This window comes from Danio rerio, chromosome 4 (assembly GCF_049306965.1).
Source record: "Danio rerio strain Tuebingen ecotype United States chromosome 4, GRCz12tu, whole genome shotgun sequence".
NCBI lineage: Eukaryota > Metazoa > Chordata > Actinopteri > Cypriniformes > Danionidae > Danio > Danio rerio.
In genome coordinates this window covers 43,012,933-43,030,357 of record NC_133179.1, presented here as the reverse complement: position 1 = coordinate 43,030,357, position 17,425 = coordinate 43,012,933, and the positions used below count along the sequence as shown (strand labels likewise).

Genomic DNA, 17,425 nt, shown 5'->3' with positions numbered 1-17,425 from the left:
CTTTCTTCTCTGGTGGAGGCTGGACTGTGACACTTATTTGTATATGTATGTTTCTGCAACTATTTTCGGTAAAACGACTTTCAGTTTTGCCGTATGAACGACAGAGCAAATGAACGACAAAAATGGGATTCGATGGACTCGGCCACCCCGTCATGTATGTACTCACTTTCCTGTTGGGGGCTGGACTACGGCATTTCTGTATGTATTTGCTGCTATTTTTGGTAAAGATGACGTTAAATTTTGCAACAACATCCTTCAAAACGATAAGAGCGTGCGAGTAAAACACCTTCCACGGAAGCACCGGCCTCTTTCAAACGCCAGAGCATTTGAACGACAAGGATGGGATTCGATGGACTCTTCCACCTCGTCATGTATGTACTCACTTTCACGATGGGGGCTGGACTATGGCATATATGTTTGTTTTTGCAGCTATTTTCGATAAAGATGAAATAAAGTTTTGCAACAACATCCTTCAAAAGGCTAAAAGAGTGAGAGAACTTCTGTGAAACACCATGACCTCTCGAATGCCAGAACATATGAGCGACGAGGATGGGATTCGAACGCATGCGTGCAAAGCACAATGGATTAGCAGTCCATCGCCTTAACCACTCGACCACCTCGTCACGTATTTTTCTTTCTCTCTGGTGGAGGCCGGACTGTGGCACATATTTGTATATGTATGTTTCTGCAACTATTTTCGGTAAGAAGACTTTCAGTTTTGCCGTATGAACGAGAGAGCAAATGAACGACAAAAATGGGATTCGATGGACTCGGCCACCCCGTCATGTATGTACTCACTTTCCTGGACTACGGCATTTCTGTATGTATTTGCTGCTATTTTCGGTAAAGATGACGTTAAATTTTGCAACAGCATCCTTCAAAACGATAAGAGCGTGCGAGTAAAACACCTTCCACGGAAGCACCGGCCTCTTTCAAACGTCAGAGCATTTGAACGACAAGGATGGGATTCGATGGACTCTTCCACCTCGTCATGTATGTACTCACTTTCATGATGGGGGCTGGACTATGGCATTTCTGTATATATTTGCTGCTATTTTCGGTAAAGATTACGTTAAATTTTGCAACAACTTCCTTTAAAACAACACCTTTCCATCCCCCATACTCACTCACTTCTAACATGTCCAACTCCAAGTTTCCACCTGTGGCCATATTCTCTCCTCTCTCTCTGGACTCTGGATCACTGCTCTTCTTACCCTGGAGAACTCTTTCTGCACTGCCAAGCACCAACATTGCTCTCCAAATAGATACTTGGTTGTAATAGGCTGAATGAGTGGGCCTTACAAACCATTCACCTTCCAGAGAATTGTATTTTCTCTTGTCTTTTGCTCTTTTTTTTCTCATAAGTTTTCTTTACGCAACAGTGAGAGTGTGAGTAGGCTACTCCATATTCTCTCCTCTCTCTCTGGATTTTGTACAACACGTGGAATTTCAGCCTGGTAAGTATGCTGAAGCTGCACATAACCCTCCCTCGCACCCATCTATATGTTGTTTTTATGTTGTTTTAACAATGTTCAGATTTTGTTCATTTGTTTGCACTTGTATATACTGGAAGTTGTTTATTTTCTTTAGTGTAGTCATTATTTGATATTACTATTATATACAGTCTTCTATTGTGTCGTTATTTCACATTCTTATTAAAAAGTTGCAGAAATGACCCAGAGTCACAAAGTTCTGTTTCAGTGGATTCATATGCTTTTTAAACTAAATAAAAGTGTAAACACAGACACAATGTTGGGATATAATTAATGATCATTTAAACTATTTATTCTATTTAAAAACATGCAATCCTTTAAATGAGAAAATACACTTCATTATTTAAAACATATGAAGCTTTTTCAGATAAGTACAACACTGTTTCCCCTTCACCTGAAAAGTGATGTGATAGTTTAAATAAATATGAAAAGGAAAATGACAGGGAAAAAAAAAACTTAATGATCAAATTACCAATTTTTCTGTCATTTTCCTTTTTCCATGTGATCAGCCGAGGACAAGAAAGAAAGAATCCACAAATATCCACAATATCCTAGAAAAAAACACTGAAATATCAGCCTCTGTATGAGAGCTGCTCTTTGAAGAGAATAAGGCAATTAGCCTAATAAAAAAAGAAAAATCACAGTCAAATACAATAATAATTTATTTAAGCAAAAGAGAAAAAAGTCAATCTATTTTGTACAGAATTCAGTGTAAAATGTCAGACATTATTTATAAAGACAGACAGACAAATAGAATTATTTTTAGAGTGTATGAACATGAATGGCAGCTGTTGTTTTTGATCTAACAGCAGCAAAACTACATGCTGAATGCCGTGTGCTTGCGTCAGGATGATGATGATACTGACTTTTTTTTCCTTTTTCAAAACAGTTTAAAACAAAACAAATAAAACAGCAATAAAAAAAACAAGCAAACAGACATTTTCAAAGGAACATGGAAACAAAAAAGACATATGAGTGTCAAAGGTCACTGAATACAATCTTATTTACATTTGTATTTATCGTTGATAAAATGTTGCTATATAACATTTTGTTTAAGGTTATGTGTCAAAGATCAACAGGCTTCAAACATATATAATAAAAGCACCACAATAAAATTAAAACAAAGTAAATGTCAGTACTTCTATGTCATACACCTCTTTAAAAATATCATACCATTCGCCTACAGATGCAGGATCTTCCTTGAGCCATTTCTTTGTAATGGCCTTTTTGCTAGTTGTTAGTAGTGTGTTAAGAAGATACACATAATTTTTGGTATTTCTGCAGAGTAAATTACCAGGTACATAGTTTTAAAATTACATTCCAGATTCAATCCCTTTATTGTATTTATCTCTTTATTTAAATCTTGCCAATAGGTGTTTATAATATTACTGTGTCAAAATATTTGGACATGATCTGACTGAGCTGTGCTGCCTTATAATAATCATCTAATTAATCTATATCCTGAATATAATCCAAATTTTTCAAGAGAATACATCACCTTGGGTAAACTAAAGTCTGGGTATGTAAGAAACAGAAACACATCATCAGTGTATAAACAAATTTTATGTTCAATATCTTTCTTAATTTTCATTCCCCTTATTTCTGTATCATCTCTGATTAGTTGTGCCAATGGTTCAATAAATAAAGGACTTAATGGGCATCCTTGTCAATATCCTCTTTCTAGTATAATATGTTCTGAAATATCTCCGTTCATTTTAATTCTAGCTGTAGGATCCAAATCATTGCAGAACTAAATATAAAAAAATCCCAACTCATCGAATCGAATGCTTCTTCTGCGTCTAGGCTACTTAGAAGACTGCGAACCTTGTTATGAGATATAAAATCTATTACGTGAAGGGCTCGCCATATATTATCATATGCTTGTCTTTGTTTTAAAAAAACCTGTTTGATCAGTATCTATTAGGTCTGGAAAAATGTCCTCTAATCGTTTAGCTAATATAGATGCATAGAGTCTATAGTCAATATTTAGGACTGAAATGGGTCTATATGAATTACACTCTAGTGGATATTTTCCTTCTGGAATCACAGATATGATAGCTTCTCTCCAGGATCCAGGTGGGTTCGCCCTCATGTAAGGTATGATTACAGCATTCAAAAAGCATTGACATCAACTGTTCTTTAAATATTTTATACCATTTTGCAGGGAAGCCATATATGCCTGGTACTTTAGATGTTTTAAGTTTTGATATAGCATTGCTTATTTCTTCTATGGTTATTTTTTTGAGTTAGGGTTTTATTTTGTATTGATCCAATTGATGTTAAATCTAATGTGTGTAAAAATGCTTGTATGTTTGCAAGTTCAATATTGACTTTTGAGGTATATAATTCCTTACTAATTCCTTCCTCCAATTTATGACATATCTTTTTAGTTTTGGGATCTTTGATTTAAAATAATACTCCTCTCTGCCTGTTTCCTTATTCTTCATGCCAGGAGCTTTTGGACCATTTTCATAAAATTTAAAAATGTAAGTTTTAATTGAACTTGCTCAGCGAATATTTTATTGAGTTTAGCTTTAACTTCTTTGATCTTATTAAAAATATCTGGATCTTCTTTATTACCATATTTAGTCTCTAATTCTTTATTCAGATTATTCATGTAATTCAGTTTTTTTTCCTTGATCCTCACATTATAAGTTTACATCGCATATCAGCTTTAGCTGCGTCCCTGTCACGTTAGCGTGATCAAAACAGAAACAAAAAGGTGTGAATCAAAGTGCAGGTTTATTTACAATCGTGCAGCAAACAGAAAAACAAGATGTCCGGTGTTCAAAAATAACAAAGTAACAAATAAACAGCAAAACAAGAAACTATGACAGAAACAGGATCAGGAACAAGACTAAGGTAACAACAAACTCGATATTTAAGACTTACTAGAAACTGATGACAAGAAAGAAAAACGATGGTGTGACAAACAGAGGTGAAATGGTTGTATAAATAGTCCAGGAAATTAACAGGAACAGCTGTGAGTCAATCAGTGTACGTGGACCAGGTGTAATGCGCGTGGTATGTATGAACTTGTAGTCTTTTGGGCGCTGTAGTCAATTCTCAGAGTCTGTGAACTCCGGTGGTCACTGACCGTCATGACAGTCCCATAGGACACTAGATGACAACTCTCCATTATTATTGTTTTAAAATATTCTAATAATTATTTTTTTGACATGTTCTACGCACGTTAAATCATTCAAATGATTAGGGTTAAATCGCCAAAATGTCTTTTTGGGTTTATTGTCCAGGTACACTGTTAAATATACTCCTGCATGGTCTGAGATGTCCCTTGTCCCTTCCTATTGTACAGTCTTTTATTTTATGTTGATCTGACCCAAACATAAAAAAATAATCAATTCTAGAATGAGACATGTGGGCAGAAGAAAAGAAAGTATGTTCTTTTTTAAAAGGGTATATGTCTCTCCATACATCAATTAAGCCTAATTCTTTCATCTGATATCTTATTTGTCTAGTTTCTTGACTAATTTGCTTATTAGAAGATAAGTACAATTTAGGCTGAAGTTGTACATTCCACTCTCCCCTACAGATCAACGTAACTGATGTCTCCTTGGCTATAACACTTACTATTTTTTTGAGAAATGCTTTGTCTTTTTCAGGTGGTCTATTTAAATTAGCTAATGTAACTTTGTTTTGGTTGATAGTTCCTTTAATGAGGTTATATCGTCCTTCTTTATTAGTAATCTTGGAAATTAATTGTAAGCTGATTTTGTTTGAGATTAATGTCATTACTCCTCGTTTACGACCATTATTATATGAGGAAAAGAAAACCTTAAATCCCTTTTTTTCTAAATTCTTATGTTCTGTATCAGAAAGATGCGTCTCTTGCCAGATTATCTGTTGCTTTTCTCTTTTCATTTTAGCCACGATTTCTTTTAATCAAATTTACTAACCCATTAATATTTAAAGTAATGACTCTATATTCCTGTTTTTGCATATACTATAAACAGATGTTATTGCGAAGATCACAGTGACCGTAACATGAAAAACACAAACATGAACATCTTGAACCACATAAACAACATAACGAAAAAGGTTTCCAAACCTTAAAGTCTTAAATAACTTCTTAATGAGAGGGGAAAGCTTTCCTTCTCTAAAGGGCCCCTTGTTGCTGTGCCTATTGCACAAAAAAAATGTTAACAAATATATTCAGCGCCTATATCTGGCAATATTATATTCTTGTATTTCTGGTTTGGTTTTCAAGTTAAGTATTTCTAATTATAGCAAGGGATTTTAAGTGTATAAACTGGAATCCCTTTATTTCTTCCTACCAGTATGTTACTCAATGACTCGAGTCTTGGTGTGCTTTAATCGTTTATCTTGTGTTGTTGGTCAGTTGGGTTTAATACCATTCCTCCTTTAAATGTTCATCATCGGTGAGTCAAGTCAAGAAGTTTTACCAGTCTCTCAGAGTTCTTTGTCAGGATCTGTCAGGTTTTACCCTTCTTTTAAACAGAGCTAGTGTTGTCCCTTTAAAATTCAAGTAGTTTTTCACAGATCTTCACTTGATGTTTTTCCTTACTTTTCTTCAATGTCACTCCAAACTTTGTCAAGGTCTTTGTTTCAGTTTCCAAGAGATTCCTATAATAGTTTCTTCTTCACTGTTTATCAGTCCTTTTTCTTTCAGATCTCTTGATGCCTCCGTCATCGAATTGTACATGACCGGATCGTTTTCGAGAAAGATTCTAAGTTTCGCCGTCGGTGGTGTTTGGAACTTAATCCCCTTTTTTTTCAGAATTTTTCTTATCGGAGCAAAAGCCGTCTTTTCTGTTGGATCTCAGGTGGGTAGTCTTGGTCAAAGAAAATCCTTTTTTTGTTCCAGTGTATTACTTTTTTTCTCCATGCAAAGTGGAGGACAAGGTCCTTTGTTTTTTTTTCCAGGAAGAATACACCACTGATCAAGTGGGGTGCGTCAGCGGGTGATTTTGGTCCAAGTGCCCGGTGACACCGTAGAATTTTAAGGTCCAATTCATCGAGTGACAGCTCCGTTTTGATAATCGTTTCCACCAAGTCTTGGCTATTATTCACTTTGCTTCCTTCTGGGATTCCAAAAATCTGAATATTATTTCTATGGGAGTGGGTTTCTAGATCGTCCTGGTTACGTACGTAACCCACGTTTCCTAAATAGGGAACGGAGACGTGTGTCTGTATAAACTTTGGGAGTGCTTTAGACGACCAATCATTTCTGAAGATATTAAAACGGGCCAATGAACTGCTAATTGAATTGGCGGTGCTTAGCTCCACAGTTGAAACTGATGAGCCAATTAGTCTATCACGCTTTTGATGTGTAGTTTGCCAAGCCAAAGCGTGAGCGCACTGACATCACCAAGAGCGCAACCTTCCAACGTCCCCTTTTGCGTTTGTAAGTAAGTCACCTAAGTCTTTCTCGCCCTGTCTATGGACCACACGTGGAGGTTCCAGAGATCTGGGCATGGAAGCCAGATGTTGCCCCGTCCCTGAGAGAGGAGGTCCTCCCTTAGGGGAATGCGCCAAGGAGGGGTCGCCGCGAGGAGTGTAAGCTCCGAAACTCAGGTCAGGTTGGGCCGGACCTCAGGTCCGAAGGGGCGCAACAATCAAGACCTGGTTTTCATCCTCCCTGACTTTGCACAAAGTTTGTGCGATTAGGCTCACTGGGGAAAAGGCATATTAGCGAATGCCCGATGGCTAGCTGTAAGCCAATGCATCCGTGCCAAGGGGGGCCTCGGTCAGGGAATAAAATGGCTGGCTTTGTGCATTCTTGGTGGAGGCAAACAGATTGATCTGGGCTTCCCCAAAGCATGCCTATATCAGCTGGACCGAATCGTGGGGGAGTCTCCACTCTCCCCGGGACACTAGCTGCCGTGAGAGCGCATCGGCTGCACAGTTGAGCTCGCCCAGAATTTGGATGGCACGCAATGATTTCAGCCGCGTGTGACTCCAAAGGAGCAGACGGCGAGCGAGCTGAGACATGCCGCGGGAGCGTATAACCCCCATACAGTTGATATAAGCCCCCGTCGCCATGCTGTCCATCCTGACCAGCACGTGTTGCCGCTCCAGCAACGGTAAAAATTGGCGTGGAGCTCGTTTACTAAGGAAAGCATCACCCTGGCGCGCTCCTCGGAGAGGCGCGCAACCATAGCGACCGAATCCAGCTCCAGCCCGAGATGAGAGATCCTCTGCACAGAGCAAAGTTTGCTCTTCTTTCGGTTGACCTGAAACCCCAACTGGTCGAGGTGCCGAAGCACTTTGTCTCTGTACATAATCAGCAGATCGCGGGACAAGGCTAGAAAGAGTAAATCGTCACGATAGCGGAGTATGCGGATGCTCGCAAGGTGCAGTGGCGCCAGGGCACCCTCTGCGAGCTTGGTGAACACCTGCGAAGACAGAGAGCCCGAAGGGGAGGACTTTGTATTGCTACGCTCGTCCTTTGAACATGATCCGGAGAAAGGGGCAGTGGCGTGGAAGAATGGAGACGAGAAAATATGTGTCCTTCAGGTCTATGGCTACAAACCAATCCTGTGGACGGACGCTCTGAATCAAGTGTTTCTCCTTGAGTATTCTGAAAGGCATTTTGTGTAAATGACAGTTCAGTCTGTGCAGATCTAGGACCTCATCTCGGCTGGAGGGACCTGCTCGATTGCATGCTTCGCCAGGAGGACAGGAATTTCCTCTCGCAAGACATCTCGCGAGATGAGAGTGCTCATCCCAAGAAGCAGTGCGTCCCGAGAAAGCTGAAAATAAGAGAATTTCTCTTGCCTTCCTCCCTGGATCCCGTGGTGAGACCGGAGTGAGAGAAAGGAGTCTGCTGCACTCTGAGAACCTGAGGCGAAGGGTCCCGGCGCTGCGAGCTGAAAGGCAGAGCGTCCCAGACTGGCAGTGCTCAGATTTGCGCATCCGGAGAGAGAGAGAAAACTGCTCTTTTGTAAATTTGGTTGCTGCTGGCCCGGAGGCCAGCAGCGATGAGTTTAGAGTCGTTGTGGACTGATGTAATAATCCTCGGCCTCCCACTGAGGAAAGCAGTTCCCCTCTTTTCCGAGTGGCGCGGAGAATTCCTGGGTGAACTCCCCAACAGTGTCGCCGAAAAGGCCAGCCTGGTATATGGGAGTGTTGACAAAGCTCACTTTATTAACGTAACTCATATCAGCCAAGCTCAGCCGTTTCTGGACCATTAATGTGGCCATCGTCTTCCCCAGGGCACGAGCAGACGATTTGTTGATGATGAGAGGATAATCGGTTGCCACGCAGAGCTCATGCAGCAAGCCCGGGGGGAGAAGCGCCCTCCTGCACCTCGGCCAGTTTCTCAGCTTGGTAGCGTTGATAGGTGGCCATAGTGTGCAGAGCGGAGGCGCCCTGACCCGTAGCAGTGTAGGCTCTGGCCATGAGAGACTCAGATAACCTGCATGCCTTGGAAAGGAGTTTGAGCGAATCTACACGAGTGGAAAGGCTAGCACGCTCCCCTCGGGGAATCGCCTCATATTCCCTGGCCGCTCCATCGTAGACCTCCATCGAAGGTGAGAGCAGGAGCGCACGAGGACAGGGCAGAAAAAGGTGCCCTCCATGCCTGCGTGAGTTCTCTGTGTACCTCAGAGAAGAAGGGGACGAGGGGTCTAGAAGGCTTCGTCTTTTTCTTCACCCCCACGTAGCACCCGACTAAGCAGTCTGGCCGCGGTTCTGGGTGGACAAACCATCTCCAGCCACATGGCCGAAGCAGCCCGGGATAACACGGCTAACATGTCCAATTCCAGATCAGTAAACATACTGACAACCCTGAAGGGTGGCAGGGGGTCCGGATCTTCCTCGGAGCATGTCAACCCACCCTCCGATGCAGTGATGGACGTCACGCCCCCGGTGACATCTAATGAAAGCACGCCCAGCTCGGAGGATGGACCAGCGCTCACACTCGAATCAGAAACAGAGCGCACTGGAGAGGAGCGAGGGGTCCGCGGGCCCGAAGGCAACGGATTAGCCCCCACTGTAACCCTCAGGCCTGCCCAAGTGCTAACGGCTAGGCGGGGAGCAGCAGGGGTGACTTTCCCTAATAAAAAGCACAACAGTCAAGCCGTCGCAATGCGAGCAAGAACTGTCCGCGAGCACTGCATCAACATGTTGGACCCCCAAGCATGTGACGCAATACTCGTGCCTGTCATCCGGGGCGAGGAAACCACCGCATCCAGAAACGCATGGTCGAAACGACATCTTTAAAAAGACGTACTGTACGTTTGTGTGCTCTCATAGGGAATAATGCTCTTTCAGTAAACTGCTCTTTCAGATCACCAGAGAAACGCCAAGGGGACGGGAAACCCAGCTTGACCACCGCTAACACGTCTTCTCCCACACTGGTGAAGGTAAGGCTTTCTTCAAGTTGGAAGTCAGCTCAGCAGAAGGGTTCTTCAGTCTCAGATCGGGTCTGAAGGAACAATTCGGATGAGCTAACTCGCACAGCTGACTGATATAGCCCTAATTGGCTCATCATTTTCAGCTGTGGAGCTAAGCTCTGCCAATTCAATTGGCATTTCATTGGGCCGTTTTAATATCTTTAGAAATGATTGGTCGTCTAAAGCACTCCCAAAGTCTGTTTATACAGACACTCGTAAAAGTTTCCCTATGAAGGGGAACTCACAGTTTCTCTTTTAAATTTTCTTGAATTTGGATGGTTTGATCGAGCATTTCTTTCATCGCAGCAACGTTCTCCAATTCTCCAACTCGCTGCTCCACTTTGTTGACCTTATCTGCTATTGCGTTTAGGTCTGTGAAAAGGCCATCCAGTTTTTGATTGACTTCTTGTTTAAAGTTACTTAGTTCCATTTTCACATCTTTGCAAGATAATCTTGGAAGGCGGTGAGGTCAGATTGAATATCCATTTGGAAAACTTTGATGTCTGGATGTATTGCTGCAATGCAAGCTGACAGGCTATCAGCTACCCCGTCCCTCTCGGATTTTTCATCTCTTTATTTCTCCTTTTTTTCAGGTTTCAATGGTTGTTTTGTCCAAGCCTTTTTGTTTTTGTCTTGCTTTGTGTTATTTAAATATGGTTTAGGTTATCATATATGTTGTAAAAAGGAGGATCAATACCAGTGTGTAAGGAAACGCTCTTTCTATGCTGCTACATGTGTTGACGCCATACTGGAAACCATCCCATGTGTTTCTTAAGCTGCCCCAAAAGAGTGAAACTCTGTACACACTGATCATGTCTACGGTTTCTCTCCAGTGTGAATCCTCTCATGTGTTTTCAGGGTTCGTGAGTGAGCAAACCTCTTACTGCAGTGTGAACACTGGTTTTGATATGGTTTTGCTCTAGTGTGAATCCTCTGGTGCCGTTTTAATTCTGCAGCTGTAATAAAAGTCTTCTCACACTCCAAGCACATCTACTCTCTCACATCAGTGTGGATCTTCATGTGTTTATTAAGGTTTGATGATGTGCTGAAACTCGTCCCACACTGAGTGCAAGTGTATGGTCTCTCTCCAGTGTGGATCATCATGTGTTGATTAAGGTGTGATAATTGGCTGAAACTCTTGCCACACTGAGTGCAAGTGAATGGTTTCTCTCCAGTGTGGATCTTCATGTGTAGATTAAGGGTAGATGACTGGCTGAAACTCTTCCCACACAGAGTGCATGTGAATGGTCTCACTCCCGTGTGGATCCTCATGTGTTTAGTAATGTATGATGATTGGCTGAAACTCTTCCCACACTGAGTGCATGTGAATGGTCTCACTCCCGTGTGGATCCTCATGTGTTCATTAAGGTGTGATGATTGGCTGAAACTCTTCCCACACAAAGTGCATGTGAATGGTTTCTCTCCAGTGTGAATCCTCATGTGTTTATTAAGGTGTGATGAGTGGCTGAAACTCTTCCCACACTGAGTGCATGCAAATGGTTTCTCTCCAGTGTGGATCTTCATGTGATTATTAAGGGATGATGAGCGGCTGAAACTCTTCCCACACTGAGTGCATGTGAATGGTTTCTCTCCAGTGTGGTTCATCGTGTGAATTTTAAGTTTGCGTTTGGTTGTCAAACTCTTCCCACACTGAGTGCATGTGAATGGTTTCTTTCCAGTGTGGATCATCATGTGTTCATTAAGGTGTGATGAGTAACTGAAACTCTTCCCACACTGAGTGCATGTGAATGGTTTTTCTCCAGTGTGGATCCTCATGTGAATCTTAAGTTTGCTTTTACTTGCCAAACTCTTTCCACACTGAGTGCAGGTAAAACAACTCTTGTCTCTCACTTTTAAAATGCCATCAGTCTCTAAATGATTTCTGTCCTCAATTTTGAGATGATGTTCCTCCTCTTTGATCTTCTCATAGTCTTTAATTAGGTCTGAAATAAAAAAAAAGTTAGGTTTTTAGTAAATCATTAAAACTCTCATCAAAAGCTGAAGTGAAAAGGCACTAAAAACATTGGCTACACAAACCTTAATTTTGATGCACATTAAATGTAAAAACAGCAGATCATATTTAGATTGATCTTGTCATATCAACCTCCTGGTGTCCATTACACACATACACATTTAAGCGGATTCTTATTTGATTGATCCTAGATCATTTCTGAGACATCAATTTGAAAGCTGTAAAGGGACAGTTTTTTTATTTGTATATATGCATAATCACAACAAAACAACAAGTTTTTACAAAACTTGTAAAGCAGGTGGGGAATGCTTTTTCATTCTGTGCCTGACTGGTAAACCTGTTAGAATGTACAGCTGAATCTCTGTGAATATTTGCCTCACATACATGAGACATATCTGCATAAAGCCTTAAATTAGCACCTTTAAATGACAAATGTTCTTTGGTTTAGTAATTTGCAAGTAACGATTGCAATGCAGAATTCTAACACCTAAAGGTTTCAGATCAACAAACAAATGTAAATATTAGTCAAAGATAACACAATTAAACACATTGTGAAGTTTTCAAATGAAAAGTTTTTATTCTTAAAAGGAAGACAAAGTACATAACTACACAGCCTTGTGTGAAAATGTTTTTCCCCATTAAAACATAACATCACACCAACTTCAAGTTCTCTAGCCACACCCAGACCTGATTACTACCAAACATGTTCGCAATCAAGAAATCACCAAAATAGACCTGTCTGACAAAGAAATACAGGGTGAGTAACAAAATAATATGTACACAAACAATCGATAATATACTGACAAACATGAAGGAAAATTATGTGGTATAAAGAGGAAAAAAAAGGGAAACGAGAGCTCCTGTGACTGCAAATAAAAGCAGATGACAAGAGAAAATCTGTAACCCTGAACAGAAGGAAAGACCAAAAGCTTGAGGTACGGTGACAGTACCCCCTCCCTCAAGAACACCCCTTGGCGTTCCCTTAAACTGACTATGGATCTTTTTTTTTTTTTGCTCCTTCCTGAGCGTTTTATTTTAAGCACAACTAATTTTCCCTTAAATGAGCACAGTACCTAAAGTAGTCGAATGCTTCAATATAGATCTGTGTATTCTTACATTAACACCTCTATTATCAAACAAAACACAATGAGAGATTCATTTGCTGCTCTTCACTAAATAACTATAGTAACTTTAATCAATATGCAAATACAATTAAAAGTAAAGTAGATTTTATGGCTTTATTTAATTTCTGTATAGGCCATTGATTTTAATAGGCTAAACCTTTTATTTTATTGTCAATATTTTCTAATGTTTGCTATGTATTCTATCATTTGAAGCTATTTGATGTCCCATATTTTTTTGCATCCCAACATTGATAGATTAGTTATAAAGTCAGCTAATGTTATGGAAAGGCATACCCACATCATTCCTTCCTCAAGCTAATGTGTAAATATTAGCTCTATTCAGCAATAATGTTAATTGCATTGGCATATTTATCTGATGTTTTCCCAGCTTGAAGTAGTCGATCAAAAAGCTATTTAGTTTCTTATGACTATACACTAGCAGTGGAATTAACTGCGATGTGAAGGGGCGCCACCTGAAATCTTGCTTAGGGTGCCATATTAGTTAGGGCTGGGCCTGATGTGAGTGCACCCTCAACCAGTCTGGGAGGCAGGGAAGCAGAGGTTATGGGCTGCAGGGGGGAGAGAAGAATGGGTTTGATCTTAGACACCTAAAAAAACGGATGAATGTTTTTAAACTGAGAGGAATGTCTTTGGAAGACAACCAGACTCTCTGACCACAAATGTATAGAGGGGGCAGATGCTACATTCCTATTGCCAGTCCATTTCTGGTGATCCTCCATGTCAAAAGGCATCTCTGAATGAACAAATGCATGAGGAAACAATGGCATCTGATTGTTAGGAAGAGAATACGTTTATTTCACACTGCCACCATTTTAAAGAATGAAAGCTAGGCTGCGGTGGGAAAAAAAAACATGGAAGTATAGGATCAGCACTGTAAACATTGCGACAACATGCTGTGGACTACAAACCTCCAGCTGTTGCCACAATTTGTAAACATCACTTTAATATAATTCAGTTCAGTTTAATTTAAACAATTAAAAGCAGATTAGGCATCAAACTAAATTACAATCTCTTTAACAGTTATACGCTTAAGTGTCTTAATAGGATTCAGTTCACGGCACCAGGTAAACTCTGTGGGGACGATTCCTTGCTACAGTCTATGTAACTGATTGAGCGATAAAACACCATCACACCCTCGTGTTGTCTGTAATAGTGTTGTCCCGGTACTGAAGTTTTTAAAACGTCCAATTCCTGCTAACATGTAGGTGCCACCGTGCGTGTTCTTAAACAGCGCTGATTTGCCATAGTGTTCACTGGTGCCCACCAGAAATGACTGTGATTAAGCTATACAGCCAGGTACAAAATGTTCCTTTGTTGCTCCAGGCGATACTTCCGGGTATCACCGGTCCTCCAGGACCGAGTTTGGACATGCCTGCTCTAGGGGAACGAGACAGGGCTGCCCTCTGTCCCCTGTGCTCTTTGACATTGCCATCAAACCTCTTGCAACCATATTAATGAACTCCGATGGCTTGCAAGGAATTTTTAGGGGACAAGAACATAAGGTCCTGCTATATGCGGATGATCTTCTTCTTTTTCAGTTAAATCCAGATACATGTATTCCAAAAGCTCTTACAATAATTTCAGAATTAACTATTATGATAAATAGAGTTAAAATGTCCTTTTTTTAATTAAAAAGTTGAAAGTTTTATTGAGATGGATTGTTGGGGATTGTGAGGGTTTTTGGCCATATTGGGTAACAAAACATGAACAAAGGAAAATGAAGACTTGTTTAAAAAAAGATTTAAGACCTGCAACACAATATTTTAGTAAATTTAAGACTTTTTAAGGCCTAAATTTTTGATTTTGGAATTTAAGACATTTTAAGACCCTGCGGAAACCCTGTTTAAACACAATAGCCCTGGTAATTAGTTATAATAATGTAATTCTAACTCGGATAATATCTGTGAGAACTAGTAACAACTATAAAAACATAACATGGTTTAAACCCTTAAAGAAGTTGAGAAAAAAGGGAATTGTGATCAATGTGACATATGCAAATGGAAAGTACTAAGCCAACACCATCAAAGTAATAGCAGATATCTTCTATAAGAATACTGTAGGTCAAACATCATTAGCTCAGTTCAACCTTATTTTAATATATTGTTTTTGTTTATTTTAGCACTAGTGCTCAAGCATGCTTTACAAACATAAAGAGAACAAGAAAAATTATAACCTTAAGAAGGTAGTGAAAATGGGAGACTAATAATACATAAAATAATGACAAAAGACATGAGAACAAGTGACGAAAGAAACTCATTCCTGTCTTTCAATGAGTGCTTATGTGCATTTAGGAGAACTAGGCAGCATACTCAGGGCTGCAAGATGGATTTAATTTAGTATTCTTATTATTAAAATATATCTGAATGAGGATCAAATGACTGAGTTGGTGTTAGAGAATGAAATCTGACCTGTTTGTTCCTGCAGATCTTCTTGTTTGACTGTGAATGTTTCTTCAATCTTCACATCTTCACTCTCCTCTTTAATAAACGCCATCTTTATACCAGTGTGGAGATCAGTCGTTTCAGCAGGAGTTTTTCTGTTTAGACACTTTATCCTGTTTAAAATGAACAAAACAATAAAAATGTTTAGTTTAAAATAAATAAAACAATGAACAGAAACAAAATAACTTCTCTTCAACACTTGCTTCAACAGTTTCTTTATATGAGAGTAATTAACAAAAAGAAATCAGGTAAGTCCGAGCAAGAAACAATATCCACAAATGAGCTGATTAAAACTAGTACTCCATAACTTATATATAGTGATGTATCCTTAGAATGGAATTACATTATGCTATTTAATAAACCAAGCCTTCATTAAATAGAGGTAAGTTGGTTTTATATTAACACATTCGGACTTTCCCCTTAATAATATAATTTCTTTAAAGTATAATTTGCAAACTCTAAACAGTGAAATCATATTAGCAGCCAATGACTATCAAAGTACAACATTGTTCACAGTCAAATAAACAGTGTTAATGTTGTTTTCAAGTCACACTTGCATGCTAATTCCTATCGAATATTCAAAGTAACATGGTAAACAATATAGAGACTTCTAAATGAATGAATGTGGGAATATAAAACCAACTTTACCTCTATCTTCATTGAACACTTATTACACACATTTCTGTTGCTTTATTCAAACAATAGCCCTCATTACTGTAAAATAGTACTTCGTTGTATAAAGGGTAAAATAATATTGTCAACAGCAGGAACATAATTTAGCATCAGATGAAAATCCTGAAACTTTAATCAATCACTTTATATTTATGTAAATGTTTTAAAACAAACCTTTCTCCAGCTGAATGCAGCGCAGGAGCGGCGCAGCCTTATGACGTCACACGCCACGCCAAAATAAAAGTCTTATTGATACATTTTTACCTCGTCTTCTACTTTACACTTGCTCTCTCTCTCTCTCTCTCTCTCTCTCTCTCTCTCTCTCTCTCTCTCTCACACACACACACACACACACACACACACAGATGTTCAGTATTTGAAGTTGATCAAAACCTTTAATCTAAACATTTTTAAGACAAATTTTGAAAAACGTTTTTAGGGTCATTATCCGTATAAAGTGCCTTTAAGACATCAAAATAAAAAATAAAGTTTAGGATTTTTAATTTAACCACAAAGTTGTATTATTTAGACATTAGACTGTAAGAATGTTGGTGAAGCCCCTGCACTTTTTACAAATAATCTGTGTGTGTGTGTGTGTGTGTGTGTATAAGTGTTATAACAAAAACATTCACTAATTAACAATAAAATATTAAATAAATAAATAAATAAATAAAGTGTCAATAAAAATGCATTATGATTTGTAACAGGGTAGACAATGACAGAGAAGACATTTTTGGCTAAAGAGAGCATTTATTCAACACAGTTTGTTCCTGCCGCTGGTAAAGTGTTTACTAGTGATGGTGAAATTAAGCTTTCTGAACCAGTGAAGCGCTCGACTGAATTGTATCGGAAAGAGGTTCGTTACTCGAAGCTTTCCAAATCAGAGCTCAATGAGAACCTCTTCTGGTGAAAGTGTGGGAAAGCATTAGCTGCAATAATGTCAAATGTTCACAACTGACCAACTCATTCATGTAGTAATACAACAACAGTAATATAAACAAATTACTCAATTACTGTAGTTTTTATACATAAGGTATGTTACATTACACCACTGATGACCGTAGTAAAATCCAGGATTTTCAAAACTATTTACATTTATCATATTCCAACCAGTCCTTCACCCACCCACTCGTTCCAAGCAGGGATCGAACTAGTGTTTCCTGCATGGGAGACAAATGCTCTAGGAGGAGGCTTTGTAAGTGATGCTTTTGGACTGCACTCGCCAGCTGGCCTCCGTTAAACACTATACTCCGACATGCAGGGGTTTTCTTTAAAGATAGTTGTAAAAAATACACTAATACACTTTAGTATGGTTCAAAACCTT

The 17,425-nt window shown here is 39.4% G+C and overlaps 1 protein-coding gene and 1 non-coding gene across 2 annotated transcripts; both read right to left on the bottom strand.

Annotated features, from left to right (window-relative positions):
- Positions 1-541: 541 nt before the first annotated feature.
- Positions 542-623, bottom strand: trnas-gcu (transfer RNA serine (anticodon GCU)). Its single transcript has one exon. It is a non-coding gene; the product is annotated as a tRNA-Ser (tRNA).
- Positions 624-4,217: 3,594 nt separating this feature from the next.
- LOC101884367 (uncharacterized) lies at positions 4,218-16,330 on the bottom strand. The gene is made up of 3 exons (XM_068219945.2): positions 16,276-16,330; positions 15,397-15,542; positions 4,218-11,814 (listed from the first exon to the last, which is right to left on the bottom strand). Exons 2-3 carry the CDS (start codon positions 15,479-15,481, stop codon positions 10,862-10,864), a joined length of 1,038 nt encoding a protein of 345 aa, XP_068076046.1. The 5' UTR covers positions 15,482-15,542; positions 16,276-16,330; the 3' UTR covers positions 4,218-10,861.
- Positions 16,331-17,425: the final 1,095 nt, after the last annotated feature.

Coding starts and splice junctions, on each gene's coding strand:
- LOC101884367 (XM_068219945.2), bottom strand. CDS start 15,481: ATGGCGTTTATTAAAGAGGAGAGTGAAGATGTGAAGATTGAAGAAACA. Junction 11,815..15,396: donor AGATCTGCAGGAACAAACAG/GTCAGATTTCAT, acceptor TTTTTATTTCAG/ACCTAATTAAAGACTATGAG.